This window comes from Xyrauchen texanus, chromosome 22 (genome assembly GCF_025860055.1).
Source record: "Xyrauchen texanus isolate HMW12.3.18 chromosome 22, RBS_HiC_50CHRs, whole genome shotgun sequence".
Lineage (NCBI taxonomy): Eukaryota > Metazoa > Chordata > Actinopteri > Cypriniformes > Catostomidae > Xyrauchen > Xyrauchen texanus.
This window is the reverse complement of record NC_068297.1, coordinates 3,521,120-3,545,206: the sequence shown is the minus strand read 5'-3', so window position 1 is coordinate 3,545,206 and position 24,087 is coordinate 3,521,120. Positions and strand designations below refer to the sequence as shown.

The 24,087-nt window shown below is 38.0% G+C and overlaps 2 protein-coding genes across 5 annotated transcripts in view; one reads left to right on the top strand and one right to left on the bottom strand.

Annotated features, from left to right (window-relative positions):
* Nucleotides 1-9,107, top strand: part of LOC127662474 (SAM and SH3 domain-containing protein 1-like) — a 110,882-nt gene extending 101,775 nt beyond the window's left edge. For all 4 annotated transcript variants that reach the window (XM_052153653.1, XM_052153655.1, XM_052153656.1 and 1 more), the window contains exons 14-20: nucleotides 265-434; nucleotides 550-756; nucleotides 843-993; nucleotides 1,230-1,361; nucleotides 6,400-7,199; nucleotides 7,814-7,945; nucleotides 8,040-9,107. In XM_052153653.1, coding sequence (XP_052009613.1) covers nucleotides 265-434; nucleotides 550-756; nucleotides 843-993; nucleotides 1,230-1,361; nucleotides 6,400-7,199; nucleotides 7,814-7,945; nucleotides 8,040-8,081 — 1,634 coding nt within the window. In that variant the 3' untranslated portion in view covers nucleotides 8,082-9,107. The remainder of the gene's footprint in view (nucleotides 1-264; nucleotides 435-549; nucleotides 757-842; nucleotides 994-1,229; nucleotides 1,362-6,399; nucleotides 7,200-7,813; nucleotides 7,946-8,039) is intronic.
* Nucleotides 9,108-9,205: 98 nt separating this feature from the next.
* ddo (D-aspartate oxidase) overlaps nucleotides 9,206-24,087 on the bottom strand; it is a 21,662-nt gene continuing 6,780 nt past the window's right edge. The window contains exon 5 of the mRNA XM_052153674.1: nucleotides 9,206-11,810. Within this exon, the coding sequence (XP_052009634.1) occupies nucleotides 11,252-11,810 (559 nt within the window). The 3' untranslated portion in view covers nucleotides 9,206-11,251. The remainder of the gene's footprint in view (nucleotides 11,811-24,087) is intronic.

The following is a 24,087-nucleotide window of genomic DNA, read 5'->3' as shown; positions in this document are numbered from 1 at the left end:
TGTGTTTTAGTGGCCAAACATTCATCTGCTTCGTGTCTCTGTTGTTCATAATGGACAAGTTCTTGAAAAGGAAAAATATTGATGATGGTTAGCCTATGTGTAGAATTGTTTAGTCGTAAAAAGTGTGCCGTGGCACTGTAATATGAGATGTTATGGTGTTTACATTGAAGTCCAAGATAAAGTATTTTGTGGTATTACTATGGTATATGTCCATATAACAACATGGTACTTTTTTGTTAGTGACAGTGTAAGTTATTTTTACAGGTGGTCAGACGGTCAGCACCACAGATTCCTCCACCAGCAATAGAGAGAGTGTGAAATCAGAAGACGGCGATGAAGACGAGCTGCCGTACAGAGGACCGTTCTGCGGTCGAGCTCTTGTACATACAGACTTCACACCCAGCCCATATGACACAGACTCCCTCAAACTCAAGGTAAAAGGTTATATTTCATTTAAAGAATTGAGAAATGTTGCCATCAAAGCCGATTATTGGGTGGCGATGTTTGTTGTTACAGTCGTCTTTCTTTGGCTTTGGTGTACTTTTCCAGAGAGGAGATTTGATTGACATCATCAGTAAGCCGCCCATGGGCACCTGGATGGGGCTGCTGAATAACAAGGTGGGAACCTTTAAGTTTGTTTACGTGGACGTGCTGAATGAAGAAGAGGAGAAACCCAAACGCACGAAGAAGAGAAGAAAGAGTCGTCCTCCTAAACCCACCTCCATAGAGGAACTCTTGGAACGCATCAATCTTAAAGTAACATCTCTCGTTTACAACACGCACAGTAAGACACCTTTAAATTACGCATTTAATAAAGAAATAAATTCACTTCTGTCTCGCAGGAGCACATGCCCACATTCCTGTTTAACGGCTATGAAGATCTGGACACGTTTAAACTGCTGGAGGAAGAAGATCTGGATGAGCTGAACATCAGAGACCCGCAACACCGAGCAGTGCTGCTCACCGCCGTCGAACTTCTGCAAGAGTGTGACAGTAAGATAAAAGCATTTAAAAATGATATGTATAGGGGAGTAATCCGAATGTCGTACATCGTTGACCCCCTCTGCCTTGGATTGCTCACTGGGGAACGTCTCAATCCCGTTTTGCATTTCAGCTGCACATTGAGGACTTGTAAGACATCATAGCATTATTTTGTTAATCAGATTTTCAGACTCTTTAACTTGATTAATTTTCTATGAAGACTAATTCGTTGTTTTGTTTGTCTAAAGGCAACAGTGACCCAGAACGTGAAGGAATATCAGACGGTTCCGAAGAGAAGCTTCTCTCTGAGGTTCACATCCCGCCAGGCGACTCTCCTCGCGACTCGGGCTGTTACGAGAGCAACGAGAACCTGGAGAACGGTAATGACAGCCTTCCTCGTCTGTGACTCTTCAGCCCTCCTCTTCCTCTCCTCTCTGAGCCGCTGTCTCTGCATTTCTGCATGAATCCAATCAAACAAACTGAACTGCGATGACTTCTTCTGCCATTTCTGTCCATTTCTGCTTTCACTCTTCTCTCTGCCGTGAAGACGTCACCTGCTACGACTCATCGTTTTTCATTCTCAACCAGCATTCAATGGACCTCTCATTTGTATCCGACTCCACAGCATCAGTTAATTGTGTTGTGACTTTGCTTTGAATTTCACTTCAGTCCATTTCCATTTGAAAACAGACAGATGGTATTGCGTGATGGTTTTGCACTTGCTGAATTTGTGATGAGCCAAAACAGTGACAAAGTTGCAGATCTTAAGGACCGTTTTGCCCAGAATTGAGAGTAGTCACTGTTACAGCTTAAAAATATGATCACATAAATGTACATGGTATTCATTTGCTTTGGTTTAGACCAGTGGTTTACAACCTTATTCCAGGAGGCCCCCCTACACTGCACACTTTGTACAGTATACCTCCCTTTTCTGACCCACCCAATTCAGGTCTTGGAGTCTCCACTAACCAGCTAATGAGTTGAATCAGGTGTGTTTGATGAGGGAGATATCCAAAATGTGTAGTGTTGGGGGGCCTCCGGGAAGAGAGTAGGAAACTTTTGGTTTAGACCATTTAAAGCTGCAGTGTGTCATATTTCAATGTTTAAAAACGGTGTCATATCCCAGCGTAATATGCAGAGATGATTATAAGTAAGCCATGTGTAGGTTCATTTCCCCAAAGAGTGTAAATACTGGGGATCTCTATAGCGCTTTTAAAACATTGCTCTGTTTGTTTGAGCAACATTGTCAACAGTGGCTGAATCAGTGGCATATGTTTGGTGTGAGACAAAGTTTTGTTGACCAATAGAAGACAGGGAGGCGTTCAATTACACCTGCTTGGAAGTTGTTTTTGCTATTCCTTTTGGTGACATCCGTTGTGCAGAAATGACACTTCAGCTTTAATAATATTCCTAACATGCTCTTGTGAATGTTAATAGCCCTTGTGAAAACTTTACAATGGAAATTCGTTTTTTCTTTTTTTTTAGCTTGTGCTTGCGAAGACGTTGCCATTCGTGTGTGTATATTTTTTTAGTAAAAAATTATATAATGTTGCACAATATCTTTAGATGTGCCTAAAAATAATTTGTGATATGAAAACATATGAGACTAAAGTAGATATATTTACAAAAATGGTACAGCCTGTTCCATAGGTAGGGGCAAAACATACAATCATAGCTGTAGACATAAAAATGTCTTTATCACTTTTGGTCAGGTGAATCTCACAGAAACATGTCGGGTCATATTTCACCCCAAAATCAAAATAATTGTTTTTTTATTTTTTCGATAATATTTATTACTTTACTATTTACATCTCATTGATGTCATTTATATGATGTTTTTGTCCCCCATAGTTCTCAGTAGTACAATAAATACTGCAATGCTTTGTTTTGTTTTGTGAAGGTACTTAGAAATCTCTTTACCAGACCTTCATTTATTTTTGGTTCTTTTCAAATGGCTTTTATGTGTAGACTTTACTCTTTTAGTAAAATCTCAGGGCCAGACTTTCAATAAACAGTGAAAATCAATTATAAAAACGCAAAGTATTACATGTTTAAAACAATGATAATCTAAACAAAGAGTCAAATAAACATAAACCAATTAGACATTTATTGTGTGAAAAGGATTTCTATTAATTTGTTCTGAAACATTATCCCACAGTTGTGGCATCATTTCCACCATACCAAACCATTTTGCCCCCTAATAATGTTTTTTAAAAGTTAGTGTACTTGTTAACCAAGTCAACAAACGTGTAAATGAAGAGCATACCTGTGATGAAATATGAGACAAAACAATGAAAAATCAAAGTAAATATCACTTGTGATCTCATTTCCAATCAAGCTGTAATTATGTTAAAATGTGAAAATAGTGGTTAGCACTGTCGCCTCACTGCAAGGAGGTCCCGGGTACGAGTCCTGGCTCAACTGGGCATTTCTGTGTAGAGTTTGCATGTTCTCCCTGTGTTCGTGTGGGTTTCCTCCAAGTGTTCAGGTTTCCACCACAAGTCCAAAAACATGCAGGCTAAAGGTGTGTTCACACTGCCAGCTACTTTGTCGCTGCATGTCGCCAGTGGCTGGCGGTTTGGTCGCTAGTAGTATTTATGGAGAGTCTAAACAGCACTGTTTCTTTAAAATGTATATTATTATTAAAATATTAGGATCAGCTGAGCTCTACCGTCTTCTCTCGTATTGGCCGTCGCTCCCAAAAGTCGCTCTTCATTTGCATGAAGTAAAACATTTCTCAAATTTGTTGCATCGCTGGACACGCCCACATCCGGTCTCCAACGGTCGCCTTCGTTCGTGTTGCCGGAAGTCGCCAGCTCTCATTGAAAATGAATGAGATGAGGTCATTTTGTCGCTGCTTGTTGCTGACAGTGTGAACGCAGCTTTAGTGAATTGGAGACTCTAAATTGCCCCGAGACTCTAAATTGCCCTGTAGGTGTGAGTGAGAGTCCCCCAGTCACTGGGGGTTGCGTCAGGAAGGGCATCCAGCGTAAAACCTGTGCCAAGTCAAATATGCGGATCACGGATGGTCCACCGTGGTGATCCCTAACGGGAGCAGCCGAAAGAAGAAGTGTGAAAATATTTTTTAATTGTGTATATTTTCAATACATTAAATGTTAGCTATAAAAGTAGCCTTAGCAAGACAAAAGAGTCAAGAGTTAAAAAAAACAATAAAAATGTAATTTCCATCAGCAACATTTCCACCACAGAATTCCCAATGTGGTGGGAATTTTAATGACTTTCAGAAAAGAAAATTCAAAACTCCAGTGATGCATGTACATACACTGGTGGACATTGTTAGTAGACACATTTAAAAACTAGAGATTGTGTGAAATATTTTTTAATGGGCTTACTTTCGAGAAAAAGCACCCCTATACTGTGTACTGCACAATGTAATTAATTGGCCTTTAATTAACTAAACCAATTTTTAAAACAATAGGCCTTTTTTATTACAGTAATGACAATGACATTTAGCATTATTGTAATGAGAAAGAGGGGGCTTTGCTTTATTTCATAAAACATTACGTGCATAAAATCTTAATGGTCCTAAAAGAAGACTTAATTTCCTTTTAAATCAAATATTTTTGATTGTGGGCTTCAATACAACTTTGAAATGTTCTTGACTGGTTTTGTGAGATTCAGCTTCAAATGTCTTACCTGTTGTTTGAAACTGTGGCTAAAAATAACCTACCGAATCCATGTATGTGGAACGGACTGAAGCTGTCTTATGATCGTTTGTGGACTGCCCCAGCCAAGCTTTGTCTGTTTGTTACTGACCGAAAAGGAGATGATGTCTGCCACTGTCATTACAGAAGCTATGGAATAAAATGCTCTATGACCTTCTCCTCTGAACTGCCTGCCTTTGTTTCTGTCTGCTCACATTTCCTGGCCATTCCCATCATCACTATACATCACATATCAATCTATTTCTCTTTGCATACAGAACTCAACTCAGAACAGATGATATTATAGGGATAGTTCACTCAATAATTAATCATATACTCCCCATCGTGTGGTTCCAAACTTGAATGACTCAATTTCTTCTGTAGAACACAAAAGGAAAAGTTTGGCACAATTTACAAGCTGATTTTTTTGTCCCATGCAAAGAATGCATGAATCGAGTAGGGGCTAATGCACACTAGATTTTCCTTGTGCCCCCTGTATCTTAGTACCAGTCCTGGCTACGAGTTCTTTGTGTTCCACAAAGCTATTATATGGCTTCAAAGACTTGAAATATGGTGTATAGGGTATTTTTATTACGCTTTAGTGCTTTTTGGAGCTCGACAGCCCCTTGTCACTATGTGCTTTTGTTGAATAAAAAATGACATGAATGTGAGTAAATGATTGAAATGAATGTTCCTATTTCAAATATGAACTATTCCTTTCAGGTATTGTTGACTGTGTTGTCATGTACTGTAATGGCACTTTTCCACTGTACGTTACGGTTCGACTCGCCTCAACTCTACTCGTTTTACTTTTCTGAGCTTGCTTTTCCACTGCAGTTTAGTGCTGCATCAACATGGGAGGGATTATAGGCTGATCGTCATAGTTGCGCCGCCTCTACTGCCGTGACATCATCTTATACACGACACAAACTGACCAAAACAATAACACGACCGCTAGCTTTTAGCTACTAGCTCATTGTGCTGCATAAAGCAGTTGTTGCATGGTGATTTTACACAAGTGTAACAGTTAAATTGGAGTAGTTGTTTTAGAAGCTTCTAGTAGCTGCTCAACTAAATAAAGTGAAGATTTCAAACAGAGAATAGAGTTAACGTAACAAAACGTACCATCCTCCACCGTGGCCGAGTCCAGGGCACTCTCCCTCCCATTGCTCGTCGGTTTAGATGGCGTCCATTTGGTCGAACCACTTCCACTGTTCCTTGATGGTTCTGTAGTCACTTTTACGTTTTTTTTTTTTACTTCTCCCTACACTGTTAGTAGGTCCGGTGGTAGCCGTGTGCGGCCAACAGCTGAGACACTTCCTGAGAGACTTTATCGTTTCGCTCAACGCTAACGAGTGGACCGTCTGCACCTTGTTTATTGACCACGCCATGGCTTTGCACACAGCCATTTCTTTTTCACGTTCCGAAAGTCGCATGAACAAATGATACTGCTATCGCTGTTACTAACTTTAAAACTAGCAGGTTGATGTTGCGTGTCGGAAATCCAGTGATTCTGGTAGTGACAATTCTCTCTGACCAATCAGTGATCTGCAGGATTTTGACGTCACATATAGTATCGGCTCGGCTCACTTGGAACCTCGACTGAGGTGGTACTAAAAAAAGTACCGGGTACCAGGTACTATCCACAGTGGAAAACCCCAAAAAAGCGAGCAGAGCAGAGTAGAGTTGAGTTGAACTGTACAGTGGAAAAGCCCCATAAGTCACATGGTTTTCCACATGACTCTCCTTGTAGGCAAAGCCAAAAAGACGACTCATTTAAGCAGGTCTTCGTCAGGCTTTGAGTCCAGTCACCTGCCCTCCCCTGAGTATCCTCCTCCACCCCTTCATTCCAGCAGATCCACCCCAAAATCCAGACCAGATCTTCAGTTGGTCCCACTTCCATTGCAAATTGAATCCATGCAGAATGTTTGTCTAGGAACGAGCCACTGCGTGCTCAAAGGAAGACCCCTCAGTGGTAGTTGTGGTGCGCTGGATAGGCTGTTAACTCGTACTGAGCTTTGGAAGCGTTGCTTCTCTGCAGGGGAACTTCATCTGCAACAAAATCCTGAAAGACTGCAGCCATGCAGTGCAGACGACCTCAGGAACACTCCTGAGATTCCAAGTCAAGCAAGTGGTCAGGAGAATCCTGTAGCACTGAATGAGTCTCAAGAGCATGGAATTGACGCTCAACTATCTTCTGCCTCCAACATTTTAGAGGAGGATTATGAAGAGGTGTCTGTAGATGTAGAAGGACTCTTAGAAGATCTTTCCCTATGCACACAACGCATAAAACCACCAGTTCCTCCAAAGCCACTTCCATTGCAATTATTAAAGAGCAGGGACACTGGGATCAGTAGCACAGATGTTTTTATAAACACTACCAAGCCAGAGAAGTCCATATCTGGCTTTGAAGTTAAACGGACCTCCAACCCACTCATCTACAGGCCTGCGAAGAAAGCTCAGACAGCAAAAATTGCCAACCTGGAAACTTTGGTGGAGGAGAAGTTGTGCTCTGATAGCATTGACCTCACAGAAGAACCATATTCTGATAAGGTAACTGTGCTGTACATTAAAACTATTATACTTGGGTTAAGTATCTCACATTTGCCTCTAGTAAACACGAATCATAGCAAAGTTTACAGTAAGGAATATGTATGGAATATGACAAAGCCAGAATACTGTTGTACTGATCTAGCTATTTATCTAGTAGAAGATCCATTCTGTAACCGCTCCAATTGATGCATGTGTTTTTGATTCACTAAAAAGGACCAGCTCATATAAGAGTCAAAATTTTGGCCGGTTCACAAGAGTCATTGGTTTGTAAATTTGAAATACACTAATAGTGCTCTGGGTATGCTGTAGACCCAGTAGAGGGCAGAGCTGTTGGTGAATTGCACTGCTAGAAACACTGTCGGAGGATTTAAGTACTGTACAGTGTTCAACCCGCATCGTCGACAAAATTGCATGTAGGAGAACAATTGACGGAGCTTAAAGTCATGAAGATCTTACGGCTCCGGTATTTTCTAAAGAATGGAACCAGTTCTGAACAAGTTATTGGCACCAAACCCTAATGAATAGTGATGCTTGGCTTTTGCAACATTACTAAATGTATCTAGCTTGTTTCATGTATTGAATTTACACTGTTCTGTACATCTCTTGCTTCACAGCATGGTCACTATGGCGTGCCGTTCTCTTTGGTCCAGAGGTACTCTGAGGCTCTCGACAAACCTTTGGGTGACATTGCCATTTTAATCGATCGGACTAGAGTCCAACAACTTCTGAAGCAACATCGGATAGCAGTGAGTTCTCTATATGATGATGATGGGATATAATCAGTGGCTGTATTCTTGACAAACATTTCTGACTTGTTGTTCGTTATTCCATTTGTCACAGATCCCATTGAGAGGGTTGTCAGAGATATGTGTGATCCCTTAAGCACACCTGGACATTGTCAAACTGGACTCCAGGACTTGATTGGTTACAGCTATGTATTTGACTTTGAATGTGTGCAAACTGACTCCATTTCAAGGGATAAAGGACTTGAATGAAAACCGATGTGCTCTGGAATGATCAAACAGCAATACTGTTTCAAAGACTCCCCTGGTGGATAGTTGCGTGCCTCTTTTTTGTGTTTAATGAACGCTTTTGACTTAAGATTTGTTGAGGGTGTCTCTGTACACACATATGGGTTCCTGTTTAGTATTCTGTCCTTTAGCATGATAGAAACTGAAGTAGTTTGACTTGTTTAATTTGTGACTGTATTTTGAATTAAGTCAATTATTCAAAAAGGATTTTGAGTTGAATAAGTCATAATTGCATTCACTGCAACATTTAAAGTGACTTGAAGGCATCAATTTGACTAATCCTTTGATTTTAAAGAAGCATCCTTCGAAACCATTAACGTTGCCTTTTTAAATGTAAAGATATAACAGTAGCTTATTGTTTATGGCACAATGAAAACAATGTATCATATTGATGAAGCAGTCTCATCTAAATTATTTTTTTTTATTAATATAGAAGTAGTCAAAATACTGAATATTGTTTTAAAAAGTTGCCTTTAATATAAAGAATTCTGCAGTTTTGGTGACTCTTTTTATTTTTTTTTGCATTGTCTGATATTTTGCTAGGCAATGTTCCAATTGATTCACTAAAATATTTATTTTGTGCTGTAATAGGGGTCTTATTTGATGATTTTTCTTGTAACATTTATCAGTACATATGTCACTCTATTGCATTGTGTTTTGAGGTAAAGGATGGAGGTTAATGCAGGTTGTGAGAATGAACTGTACTGTGAACGGTTGTAAATGGCTTTTCAGAGACAAATGTGTTTTAAAAATTAATAAAGTCATCCATCTTTCATTTCATCAACAGTTGCAACTTTAAAAACAGATTCTGATAAATCTGATAAAAATATATTAACCTTAACAGATCTGTAGTTGATGCACAAGTGTGTGAGTGAGTGTGAGAGTGTGTGTGTGTGTGTGTGAGAGAGAGAGAAAGTTAAAAAATACATACAGCAAATTGAATGTACATTACCAGCTATAATTAAAATATTTAGTAACCCTGTCAACTCATTCGTTATCCCAGAATTATATCTTAAGTAGGCTTTACTACCGTAGTAATAATTGAATATATGAATGCAGTATATATTATAACGCTTAACTAATCATTTACTGTATATTCAAATTGTTACCAATGTCAAGAAACCTTCATTTATTTGTATTTATGGAAAATATATATGTGAAAGTTTCATGACATCTATATGTGTAAAACTTTAAATACACATTAGCTGTACATTATCAGCATTATTTAATTACAATTATACAATATACTATAAACTCATTCCTCTACCCAGAATTACATTTGTCTTAAGTAGGTTTCACTGCTGAAGTAAAAAAAAAAAAAAATAAAACAATTATGTACAAATTATGTAATGCCTTACAGACACTTTACTGTACACTCAAACTGTTACAATAATTGTATTATTTTCATTTAATTCATAGGCCCTGATCATTTTTAAATATGCATAAAACACTAATGATACCATCAGAGATTATTTAGCAGAGATGGGCCACTTCTAACACTCAGCCAAGGAGCTCTGAATGCCCAACGGATGTAGAAAGAAAGTTCCGCCTTACAGGTAAAAGAGCCAATCGCCTTATAGATGCAGACATCACCCGTCAATCAACTCCATAACGCGCATGCGCATTAGCTACAGACGCCGGGATGTTTTTTTTTTTTTAGCGTAATACAAGATGAAGAAGCACAATTTATGGTACCAGTATTGTCAGATTTTATTGCTGATTTGAAATTTGTTCTTTGATCATAATCTTGACAACCGTTTTTGAGGTGTTGTTCTTTCTCCTTTCAAGTAGATTGGAGCTGCACTGGCATGACTGGAAATAGTTGCGTGCCTCTCTCTTATTTGCGTTTAATGAACGCTTTAGACTATTAAGATTTGTTGAGGGTGTCTCTGTACACACATATGAGTTCCTCTTTAGTATTCTGTCCTTTAGCATGATAGAAACTGAAGTAGTTTGACTTGTTTAATTTGTGACTATTTTGAATTAAGTCAATTATTCAAAAAGGATTTTGAGTTGAATAAGTCATAATTGCATTCACTGCGACATTTAAAGTGACTTGAAGGCATCAATTTGACTAATCCTTTGATTTTAAAGAAGCATCCTTCGAAACCATTAACGTTACCTTTTTAAATGTAAAGATATAACAGCTGATAATAATAATAATGAGTCTCATGGAATAATTTATTAGACTTCTGAATTATACTTTTGCATGCATTGACGCTTGAAGAGGTGGTCACCATAAACTGCCATTGTGTGGCATTATTGAGCACAATATTTTTTCACAATTTCTCCCTTTGTGTTAAGACAAATAAAGTCAAATGGGGTTATAACAACACAGGGGTGAGTAAACCCTATTCACAGCATATATACTAGGTGAGCATTTTATTAGGTACACCTACTTATTCATGCAAATATCTAATCAGCCAATCGTGTGGCAGCAGTGCAATGCATGCGGGTCAGGATCTTCAGTTAATGTTCACATCAACCATCAGAAAAAGGAAAAAATGTGAACGGGCTGGTTTGAGTATTTCTGTAACTGCTGAATTCCTGGGATTTTCACACACAACAGTCTCTAGAATTTACTCCGAATGGTGCGAAAAACAATAAAACATCCAGTGAGCGGCAGTTCTGTGGATGGAAACGCCTTGTTGATGAGAGAGGTCAACGGAGAATTGCAAGACTGGTCCGAGCTGACAGCTATTTTTGGCACCATTCGGTGTAAACTCTAGAGACTGTTGCACGTGAAAATCCCAGGAGATCAGCAGGTACAGAAATACTCAAACCAGCCCATCCGGCACCAACAATCATGCCATGGTCGAAATAACTGTGATAACATTTTTTTCCCCATTCTAATGGTTGATGTGAACATTAACTGAAGCTCCTGACTCATATCTGCATAATTGTATGCACTTCTGCCACTTGATTGGCTGATTATATAGTTACATGAATTAGTAGGTGTACCTAATAAAGTGTTCAATGAGTGTATATAAATATATGTAAGCACAATGGCACAGAGCAGAGTCACAGTTTGGCACATGGTGGTTTTTCAAACAGACTTTGCCTCACCAGTCCGAGCGCATCCAGTGCAGTGCCCCAGCTCAGGGTAATACCCCATCCGCCATGGCCATAGTTATGCACCAGAGGCACGTGACGGCCCTGTACGTGCAGATATTCCAGCTCCACTCGCAGGTTCGCCCGGCCCGGCCGTAGGCCCACCCACTCTCCTATCACCTGAGCCTTGAGCAGGGATGGTTCCAGCTGGCTACAGCGTTCCATGATCCCCTCAGTGTCCGCTGTATCCACCTCCATCCGCCAGTCATCCACCTGCCGTGTGCCTCCGATGATGACGTGGCTGATGCCAGGGTAGATGTAGGTCTTGCCATCTCCATCTCGTATGAAATTCTTCAGCCAGGGAGCATTAACCTTCAAGACTTGACCTCGTATTGGATAAACCTTCTCATCTTTAACCAAGAAGCGAGACCCTAGGCCTGAGCAGTTAACGATGACATCATACATCTGGGCCAGTTTCTGAAGGTCGGTCACCTTTTCATGTTGGATTTGACCACCGGCTTCTTTAAACCTATAGAGAAATGTAGTTACTGGTTCACTGATTAAATGCTTTCTTTTTCTCCACTCTCCTTAATTTTACTATATATATATATATATACACACACACATACACTCAGCATAATACATTATTTGGCTCAATAACTCTACTCTCTCCTCTCCACCAATAGCTAGTGTGTTTGGTGAGCATTCTGGCGCACTATGGCTGCCGTCGCATCATCCAGGTGCATTCTGTCTCCCAAACATGGGAGTGCAATAAGTGCAAATCAATCCCAGAACAACAGCAAAGAATCTTGTGAAGATTGGGGGGTATATAATTTCATATAATTTTCAAAAATTATATGAAAAATTATAATTTCGTTATTTTACTAACCCAACCCATCGTCGGCGCTTTATCAGTAGGTTGCACGACATGTGAAGCATTTTTTTTTTTTTTTAGCTTTCACTTAAGAAGAGTTGTGCACTTTTTATTTTAATATATCTCTTTACATAAATACTATTTTCCACTTAAAAACTCTAATTTCGTTATTTTACTATCCCAACTGACTCATCCGCGCTTTCCAATACACTGTAAAAAATGTCCGTAAATTTAACAGTAAAATACCGTATAAATGCTACAGAATAAAACCGTATTTCGCAAAACATGTGATAACTGTAGAATTTACAGTGAAAAACTGTAATTAGATTTACGGAGTAAGACCGTAAATTTAACAGTTAAAAACATATGAAAATACGGGTTATTGCCGTAAAATTAACAATATACCGTATTACTTACCATAAAAAGAAAAACATTATTTTGTCACGTAGAATTTACAGTGAAAAACTGTAATTAGATTTACGGAGTAAGACCGTAAATTTAACAGTTAAAAACATATGAAAATACGGGTTATTGCCTTAAAATTAACAATATACCGTATTACTTACCATAAAAAGAAAAACATTATTTTGTCACGTAGAATTTACAGTGAAAAACTGTAATTAGATTTACGGAGTAAGACCGTAAATTTAACAGTCAAAAACATATGAAAATACAGGTTATTGCAGTAAAATTAACAATATACTGTATTACTTACCATAAAAAGAAAAACATTATTTTGTCACGTAGAATTTACAGTGAAAAACTGTAATTAGATTTACGGAGTAAGAGCGTAAATTTAACAGTTAAAAACATATGAAAATACAGGTTATTGCAGTATGTCACTGAACCCGCTCCTCTGCCCCATCTCCGCTTCCTCGAAAGCACGACGCGATGCACTCATGGCGTGCTCGCTTCCGCTCCCTCGCTCCGCCCCTTGAGCTCAGTACGCTCTTTTTCCTCCCTCGGGCTTCCACGCCGGTTTTGCTATTACGAGCTCTAGCTCGTAAACTATCTCCCCTCTGACTCACATGCCCGCTCCCATGAGCCAGAACATTATGACCACCAGCACTCACGCCTCCAATCCCCACACATTAGTTTCACCTGCACTCGTCTCGTCACCTGTCATTGTTTACACCTGCACTCGTCACTATAAATACCACAGCACTTACGTTTCACGGGTGTTGGTTATTGCACATCTTTGCCCCACGCTAGTCTCGCCTAGTTTTGAACTCCTCTTGTCTTCCTCTTAGCTTGCCAACTCCTCTTGTTCCCCTGTCTTTTGCTCCCTCTAGTCCCCTCTTGTTTGTACATCCTGTTTACCCCGGCTTTGACCCTCGCTCCCCTCGACTACTCTCCCGGATTTGCCCCCTTTACTCTCCTTGATTCCCCGGCTTTTGACCCTACGCTTCCCTCGACAACTCTTCACTGGATTTGCCCCTTGATTGTTTTTTGCCTGCCTGCAATAAAATGCAGTTTGACTTACATTGTGACTGTCTCTTCTTGTGCGGGTTACACAGTAAAATTAACAATATACTGTATTACTTAGGGGAGACCGGGTATGGTTGTAACACTTTTTGCTTCAGTAACTATAACTCACTGAATTTTGTAGCTAGAGTTCTCAAATTTTGATACAAAGTACCCACATACCGGGGTAGGTTGTAACACATGCTGGGGTAAGTTGTAACAATTACACAAAAGAAGCTAAAATGGATGCCACACTATGAAATGCTTCAAAAACAGGTTTATTGACATAAAATAACAATGTCTCACTCCCTCTCTGGAACAGACTGTCTTATTGTGTGTGTGTGTGTGTGTGTGTGTGTGTGTGTGTGTGTCTTCTTAATCAGAGTCACAGTGCTGACAAATGAATGCCGGTAACCCTGGAGTGCAGGCTTTGTGGGCCCAGAGACTGCATAGGGTGCCATGTACCTTTGCAGCTGATCTGACTGACTTGCCCTTCTTTGTGACCTCATCAGATGCTTTTTTAAAAGACTGGCAGTCACATCTCTGTCTGTCTTTCTTTTCCACTGCCTAGCATTCTGTAAAAATATTAAAATCAATCAGTTGTATGATAGGGGATGGTTGTAACACTTTTTCAAGAAGTGTTACAACCCACCCCACCCCTGTCAGTCACTGTTTAGCTAGCTGTATTAGCATACTGGTTTGAAATTAGCAGGGGAAAACTACATCACATGTTGCCTAAGAAACTACATTTTAATCTAATATAAGTCAAACTATTTTATCTGCAATAGTTTAGATAGTCTTGGTCAAAAAATTTACTTTTTTACCTCCAAATCATTTTTTTCTCTATAAATTCAGAATGTGTCGGTTTCCAGACTTGACAACCACCATGCGGTATCAGGGAGGAAGTAGGTAAATACTGAAATGATTACATGACTCCTATCTTATCCCTAAGTGGTAGAAATGGTGGTGTTACAACTCTCCCCGTGTTACAACCATACCCGGTAAAAAGGAAAACATTAATTTGTCACATAGAATTTACAGTGAAAAACTGTAATTAGTTTTACAGAGTAAGAAAATAAATGTAACCATTAAACACATATGGTTTATTGGTGTAAAATTAACAATATACTGTATTAAAAAGGAAAACATTATATTGTCCTGGGCAATTCCAGCATAATGGATTTGACATTGTGTTATTGATGTAACATATAAACTCTCAGAGAATGTATTTGTTACCAATATACTGAACCATCTGTTTATATTTTACTCAACTCTTGTTGATAGATTTTAAAAATTAGAATAATATCAGTGCATTAGTTTTCTATTTTTTAAAAAGGAAATACACATGTGTAGTGGATGTTACAAAAAACTTTGTATGACTTCTTTAAAATAAAATGTACAAACCAGAATCAATAATAGGCTACCCAACAAATAAAGGGATGCCTCTTCACAAAACATAAAATAATAACTTTATTTTAATTTTCATGTGCCCATTCACAAGGATGAGGCTTATGTACTGTTATGGATGTGACAATCCTGAAAATGGCACTTATCTTACTATGGAAAATCATGCACTAAACACAAATGTTGACATCTGTGCTGTGGTAAAAACTTATGTTTTCGTTGTTAGGTTATAATGAAACCTCTTAACATGGCTTAAATACATACACATATTTGACACCCCTGTGCAGTGTGCATTTAAAAACCACAATTCAGCAGAAACATAATTTTAACATGTGTGATAAAAAATATTTTTCTGTGTAATGCTTTATAGAATGACGTCTATAAAATTGTAGCTATCCTTAAATTGTCTGCTTATGTCCACCTTGACATTTGTATATTTGATTTTGCTAATTGAAATATTGTTTTGCTGTAATTAACAGTGGTTTTACATTTTTTAGGGTGTGTAAAACAAAATTTCTGAAATGCAATGCTCTATTTTGTCTCTGCCCTCTCAGGCATTTGTTTTAAGGTTAGAAAATAATTTGAAAGATAACCGTTAAGCATCAGCCAATCATGATAAACATTGCGCCTTGCCTCCAGTGGGCAAAGAATTTGATTGGCTGAATACTTATTGGCGCTGAGCGTCAGCGTTTTGCTTTCCCGCATTTCGGCATTATTTGGCCATTGGCGAACGGTTGTTGTGAAGCACTGACGGAGCAGAACTACAAATTAGTGAACTTATTCTGTAAAATTTATGTGTCTGACACATTGGTAAGTTGGATTAAACAGTGTGTGGTTTTAAACACGAGTAACGTGTACCCTGTTTTAACAACACATAAACATGTCCGCGCATGTAACGTTAAAGTCAGACTTGCAAGCTCTAACGTTAAAGTTGTATAGTCCAGCCCGAGATGTGAAACAGCATTTAGGTGTTTAGAACAACAGTAGAGTGTGTGTTTGTTCGCGCAGTTACAATGTTTAGCTGTTTTTTCTGTGGAATATCAGTGCAAACCCTTAGGGAACACGTTTTACATGTCAAACTTCATCGTAATGAACCACGATGCGTGTTCAAGTGCGGCGCCACAGATTGCCACGAAACGTTTCGTTCATATGGGGCATTTAAGGCTCATTTTTACCGTAAACATAACATAGATTCACATGTTGACACTACAAATGCCCTTACGATGTTTACGTGTAATATTTCTATGTGCCAGCGCCAGTGTCGCGATGTCAAATCACTAACAGCTCACTTAAAGGAACATATAGCCGAAGGACGTGTTGTGACATGTCCGGTAACAGGATGCGACCATACGTTCACTAATAGGTCGTCGTTTACATCCCACATGTCCAGGAAACACAGACAGTGTTCCGTGAACAGTATAAGTGATCTTTATAAGGAGACAGTTTCTCAGTCTCTCGAAACTGAACCTTTAGTTACAGGCCCTACAGAGAGATTTAGCGAGACTAATGAGGGTGAAGTTCAAGAAAATTTCAATGACCTGTTTCTCAGAAATATTTGTCTTTTCTACTTGAAATTACATGGGCAGTTCCTTCTGCCAGCATCAACTATACAAAATATTGTTGAAGAGATGCAGAGCATACATGAACTAGGACAGACATTTACTTTGAATAAATTGAGTGCATTTCTGAAAAGTGATTTAGAGTTAACAGATGAGGACATTGGTAGAATATGTGATATTGTGAAAAAATCTGACTTATTCACCATTAGTCATGAAGGACCAATGAGAACCATTTTTTCAAGAACAAAGGCTTTCAAAGAGATGTTCAGATACACAGAACCAGTAAAGTTGTATTTAGGAAGAGATGAAACAAGGTCACAGAGGTTTGCCTACTATGTTCCATTGAAAGACACTTTGAGATGTTTATTGGAGTCTGACTTATGGCGGAATTGTGCTGCACAGGATACATGCTTACCGTGCACAGATGTGCTTTGTGATGTCAGTGATGGTCAGGTATTCAAAAACAATGAGTTCTTTTCTCAAAACCCATCATGTCTCAAACTAATTCTATATCAAGATTCTTTTGAGGTGGTGAACCCATTAGGTTCAGCAAAAAGCAAGCACAAAATACTAGCTGTATATCTGTCTCTGGCTAATTTACCACCTCATATAAGATCAAGTACAGACCACATGTCACTTGTAATGCTGTGTCGAGAAAAGACTTCAAACACTTTGGACATGACAAAGTTTTCTCAAGGCTAATTGCAGACTTAAAAGACCTGGAAGACAATGGAATAACCGTGGCAGAGGAAAATGTTAAAGGGACTGTTTTGTGCATTGCAGGGGACAATTTGGGGTCTCATAATATCGGTGGATTCACAGAAAATTTTAGTTTTTCTGAATATTTCTGCAGGTATTGCCAGATATCACGAAGAGATTTTCAAACGGATCCAAATGCTTGTGGGCCTCAGCGCACTCCTGAAAACTACAATTCTGCTGTGGAGATTTTACAGTCTGAGGGACAACAAAACGTTGAAGGTATAACATCTGAGTCAATTTTTAATTCATTGAATTACTTTCACGTTTGCATGCCTGGCCTGCCACCTTGTTTAGGCCATGACATTTTTGAGGGTATCCTTTCCTATGATTTAGCTCTTTACCTGAAGTACTTCAGCAAGCAGAAAAAGTGGTTCACTTATTCAATTCTGAATAGACGCATTAAGCAATTTAAATACAGTGCCTCTGATGCATTGAGTAAGCCATGTGCAGTGAACTCCAATGGTTTAAAGCTTTCTGGTCATGCTATTCAGAACTGGAATTTTCTTAGACTTCTTCCTGTGATCATGTGTGACAAGGTGAAAGAGCCCATGGATGATGTTTGGCAGTTGACCCTTCAGCTAAAAGACATTGTGGAGATGGTTTGTGCACAGAAAATTTCATTGCCAGAGGTCGCATACCTTGACGTTCTTATCCAAGAATATCTTGCTTCTAGATTCTCTCTTTTCCAGGACATAGACTAAAGCCTAAGCATCACTACTTGCGACACTACCCTGCACTGATTTTAAAGTTTGGTCCTTTGATCAGATTGTGGATCGATGCGCTTTGAGAGTAAGCACAGTTACTTTAAAAGATGTGCTAGGAACTTAAAGAATTTCAAAAACCTGTGCTTCACTCTCTCTGAAAGACATCAAATGTACCAGGCCTATCTGTCAGAAGGGTCAATGTGTGATCTAACTTTGAGGGTAAAAACAGCACTCCATTTTACCCAGAGCTGTATAGTGATTCTGTTAAAGATGCATTGAGGCAGTTTGAATTTACAGAGAACAATACCAAAGTCTCAGCAGAAGTAATGTACAGGGTACGTTATACAAAAAAGGCCAGTTCCTTGTGACAAATAATATGGACTCAATAGAGTTTGGAGAACTTGCACTTATTCTCATAAAAGATCAAGTTGTTCATTTTCTGCTGAGAATGTATGTAGCAGAGTTAATTCCTGCATACCATTTGCATGAATTGAAAAATCAGACTGAAATAATGCATTGTGTGAAAATCAATGACCTGGCAGATTTCTATCCTTTAACATCCTATATGATGAATGAAAAAGGGTAATTCCATTAAAGCACAGTGTGATGTCACACTGAACATAATTGTTGATCTGTATTTTCTCAATTTTGGGTTTATTTACGTGAATTATTATTATTATTAATATTATTATTTTAATAATTATTAAATTATTATTTTTTCAGAAATGGGTGATTCAGAGCTAAACATTTCAAACATCAGCAATGCCATTGATGCTGTATTACCTGACCTCCCAATCGCAACTAAAAAATCTCTTGAGGAGACCATAAAGTCACTTGGAGTGGAGACCCCAGAAGATTTCAGATTTCTCAAGGAATCAGATCTGGCAGCTGTACTGAGGCCCATTCAAGCCAGGAAATTTATTTCTGTTCTAAAGGAGACCAGTAAGTCCATGTTTTTGTTTCCGTTACAAAAAGTTTAATTTCAAAATGAAAATTATCTTATTTACTCACTCTCAGATTGTTCCAAATGTGTATACATTTCTTTGTTCTGCTAAACACAAAGGAAGATATTTAGAAGAATGTCAGTAACCAAGCAGATATCGTCCCCCATTTACTGCCATAGGAGGAAAAAATACTGTTAGAGTCAATGGGGGACGATATATGTTTGGTTACTGACATTCTTCCAAATATCTTCCTTTTTGTTTATCAGAACAAAGAAATGTATGGAACAATACATTTGGAACAATCTTAGGGTGAGTAAAGGATGACAGAATTTTAATTTCTGGGTGAACTATCCTTTTAATGGTCAGACATATTTATTACTTTTGTTATTAAAAGTAGCAATAACTTTATTACTTTTTGTTATTTGTTCTATTTAATACAATGTATTTACTGTTTATTTTAACAGTGAGGCAAAAAAAATTACAGTTAAAGTAACTGTTCAACTGTAAAAACAAAAAGTTTGTAATTTACTTAATATCTTGTCATTCTAAATGAACACCTGGTTTGGAATAACAACAGGGCAATAAATGGTTATGTTTTTTATTTTGGTTGAACTATTCCTGGTCTAACTAAGTACGTACTTATGACTTTTTTACAGCAGAAATTTCTGAAACCCCAAAGCAACCAGTCTGTTCATCTCCAGGATCTTTTCTGTCCCAGAGTTCTTCATACTCATCTCCCAGCACCTCCTCTTCTAGTGTGAACTGGGTTGACAGCTTTGAAGTCCCATGGAATAAGTTTCCTGAGGAATTAATGCAGGCACTTGAGAGACAGAAAAGGCCAAGTCCTCGGTTGCGTAGGGAAATGGTGAGGATTGTTGTTGCGGAAATGATGAAAGTCTGTGCTTGTCCAAGTAGGAAGAATTTAACGGAGGTCGCCAAAAGGATGGTTGCCAAATATCCTAAGTCTTTGCAAGATGTGATTGAAGAGAGTGTGATTGGTCCTGGATACTACTCTTTGGTCAAACAATTTCAAGCCAGGGTTGAAAATGCAAGACGGACCAGCACACCAAAAATAAAGAAGCGCATTCATGATACAGAGGAATGTGACACTGAGGAAGTCCCACCTGAAAAAAGGGCTACAGTCCAAGATACATATGGCTGCACGAATTGGGAAGTTAGATTTATGCCCCTCAGTGAAACTGCTGAGAGTCTGCAGTTGAAAAAAGAGAAGATGAGGAGTCTGTCACAAACAACTGACTGGAATGAAGAGGAAGTGAAGGTCCTCATGAAATCTACATACTACAGTCAACGAAAAGATATCAACAAAGGAACAGACATGAAAACCCTCACTGAGGAGTGGCCATTTTTGTTTCAGGAAAGTGGAATGGAAGTGCACTTTAAAGATCTCACAGGGATACCACTTAAAGAGACCTTCCTGAACAGCATCGACCGAAAAGGAAGCAGGCTGTTGAACTTCATGAAGAATGTTTGTGCAACCAAGAACAAGCGTGTCTTACAGACTGTCACAAAACTTCAAGTTTTGAGAGGACAGACAAATGGTTGCTCAGAGGATGTAAAAGACATGATTCTTCTACTTCTCTCCTATTTTGATGAGAAAGAGGAGCTCCTCCTTCATTATGTAGAAGAGACAAGCCTTGCAAAGGATGTTGAGTTGGAAAATCTGCCTGTGACGCCTTGCATTATTGTGTGTGGTAAGTTTAAATTTTCTTCATATACAGTAGCACCCTCAAAGCTTGAATGCTTAAATGTTTATCTATAAAGTTGAGTTGATATATTTTACATACTACTTGCAGTGTATGTTTTTAATTAGTACTGCCCAGATCAAACTGCACTACATAATAGAGGTTTTTACATATATTCTACAACACAGACTAATAACTCGGTTTACAAAAATAATCCAGTTTAAAAGTTTAGATACCCTAGATGCTTAATATGTATGATCATTTCTGTGTTTTGTGATTATTGTTCACAAGTGTCTCGTTTATTCTGAGACAAAATTTCTGAAAATTCACACAAAATTCAAGCATTTTGAAATGTTCTGCATATTTTGCCTTAAAATAATGTGGACATTTGAGAATGGTAATAGTTTTGAATGTCCTTAACTATTAACCATTTGGGGTATCTAAACATTTGAACTAGGTTATTTTAGTAAATTGAGTTAGTAATCTGTTGTAGAATGTGTAAAAATCTACTATGTGAAATAGTTTAGGAGGGCAGTACTAGATAAACTGCAATTTGTATGATAATCATAAAACACAATTACCCTGCTACATGTACATAACTTCATTTCATTGAAATGTATCCACAGGACCCTCCTGCTATGCTGCCGTTCGATTCATGCTCAGTGTGGACCGCCAGATTGCAAATGATGACATCACTACATTCATCACCGCTGTCTGCCTAATGTTTGGCAGTTATTACTGTTTCAACATTCACTACCCATCTGAACTGGCGTCAGTGCTTGAATTTTTGCAAAGGTATGTAAAGACACCTAAGAGGGGAGGTTCACTTTACATGTGGCTTCATTTTCAGATTTTCAATGTTGTTTTCTTTTCAAGGTGTTTTTTCGTCATCAATCCCGAAAAGGGCACAAAGGTTGCGGAAAAGAAGAACAAAAAGCGAGTCCCAGTGAACCCAAGAGTCTTCACCTTAATCTCTGACCTTTCTGATCATGAGTGGCGAGAGACTTTGTAAAGGTGGCCTGCAAATGGTTTCCAAGTTTAAACTATTAAAGGACAATTCCGGCGCAAAATGAACCTAGGGTGTAATATCACATTGGTACCGATTTGACCGTTCTCTGGGATTTGTTTTCATGATAATCGAATGTAAAGAGTTTTATCTCTAAAAACTGTTTAGCTTATAACGCTAGTATATGGGGCATCGTGTAAGTACAAATAAATCTCTAGTTAATACCACTAACAAGACTCAAAATAGCCCCACACTAACACTGTAGCAGAATGAGGGTCCCTACATGCAAACCCAAGCATTGAGAACTTTGTAAGTGTACAGACAGTTTAATAAGAAGATATTTTATAAAGAAGGCAGGAGCCATCTTTGGAAAACAGTCGAACCACGAACGCCGTGCTAAGTGAGCGGTTCGACTGATTGAGACTGTTTTCCAAAGATGGCTCCTGCCCTCTTTATAAAATATATTTTTATTAAACTGTCTGTACACTTACAAAGTTCTCAATGCTTGGGTTTGCATGTAGGGACCCTCATTCTGCTACAGTGTTAGTGTGGGGCTATTTTGAGTCTTGTTAGTGGTATTAACTAGCGATTTATTTGTGCTTACACGATGCCCCATATACTAGCGTTATAAGCTAAACAGTTTTTAGAGATAAAACTCTTTATTCGATTATCATGAAAACAAATCCCAGAGAACGGTCGACTCGGTACCAATGTGATATTACACCCTAGGTTCATTTTGCGCCGGAATTGTCCATTAACATTGAAATGTATACTATGCACTTGTTGTGCCTTGTTCTGCTTTAGTAGTTATTGTAAATGTTTAACTTAACCTTTACCTATCTTCCCAAGCTCAGTTTAAAGTGGCAGTTATGTAGCAGAAATGTTTTAAACTGAGTTTTAAATGAGTAGTCTTGACTGAGTGATCCTAAGACTGATCTTAAGCCATTTTATACTTCTGTTAAGAAGACATGACAAGAACCTAAAAAACTGTTATGTTGTTTTAAATGCCTGACAGTCTTTATTAAAAAATACTTGGGACCACACTGATCTTTAAGTCTTCAATAGATTTTGATGGGTTTTGTGATTTGATTTAGGTTTGTATATTCATCAATTAGTATAAAAGTACTCTTAATAGTTTCTTACGGGTAAAATCTGAATGTTTAGCAATGTAACTTCTATTTCTTCTAGCTCCCAGCTAGTGTGATTAAAATAATGCTTTCGAAAGAATTGCTGAATGAATTCACTTATTCAATTTATTTATAATAAACAGTTCAACAGCATTTACATATTAAGGCTCGGTTTCACAGACAAGGCTTAGCTTAAGCTAGGACTATGCCTTAGTTAAATTAAGATATTTAATTTGCATTTATTAAAATGCCATAGATAAAAACATTACTGGTGAGCATCTTGAGACAAAATAATGACAATAACATTAAGATGTATCAGGGCAGTTTATTTTCATTAAGACAGCTCAAATCTTCATTTTAGTCTTAAGCCTTGTTTGTGAAACTGGGCTTTAATATTTTTCCGTAGTTTAAATAGTTTCCTGTCTGCTTTGTGAAATAATTAAAGGTTGTAACCGTAACTTACAACACAAACTTCTAAATTAAACAGTTCTGAGCTGTAAAAAAGATGGCAATGAACCGTAAATATTACAATGTAAACCTTTAAATAAGACGGTTCTGAGCTGTAAAAAAGATGGTAATGAACCGTAAATATTACAATGTAAACCTTTAAATAAGACAGTTCTGAGCTGTAAAAAAGATGGTCATAAACCGTAAATATTACAATGTAAACCTTTAAATAAGACAGTTCTGAGCTGTAAAAAAGATGGTCATGAACTGTAAATATTACAATGTAAACCTTTAAATAAGACAGTTCTGAGCTGTAAAAAAGATGGTCATGAACCGTAAATATTACAATGTAAACCTTTAAATAAGACAGTTCTGAGCTGTAAAAAAGATGGTCATGAACCGTAAATATTACAATGTAAACCTTTAAATAAGACAGTTCTGAGCTGTAAAAAGATGGTCATGAACCGTAAATATTACAATGTAAACCTTTAAATAAGACAGTTCTGAGCTGTAAAAAAGATGGTCATGAACCGTAAATATTACAATGTAAACCTTTAAATAAGACAGTTCTGAGCTGTAAAAAAGATGGTAATGAACCGTAAATATTACAATGTAAACCTTTAAATAAGACGGTTCTCAGCTGTAAAAAAGATGGTCATAAACCGTAAATATGACAGGTTTAAACTGTTTTTATAGCAACATAAATATGTTAATTAGACAGTTATAAACCGTAAAATATACAGTACAGTGGGAGCAATCCCGTAAAACCAATAACGTTGCTACCGTATTTTTGACGGTAAAGTTCTGGCAACCAC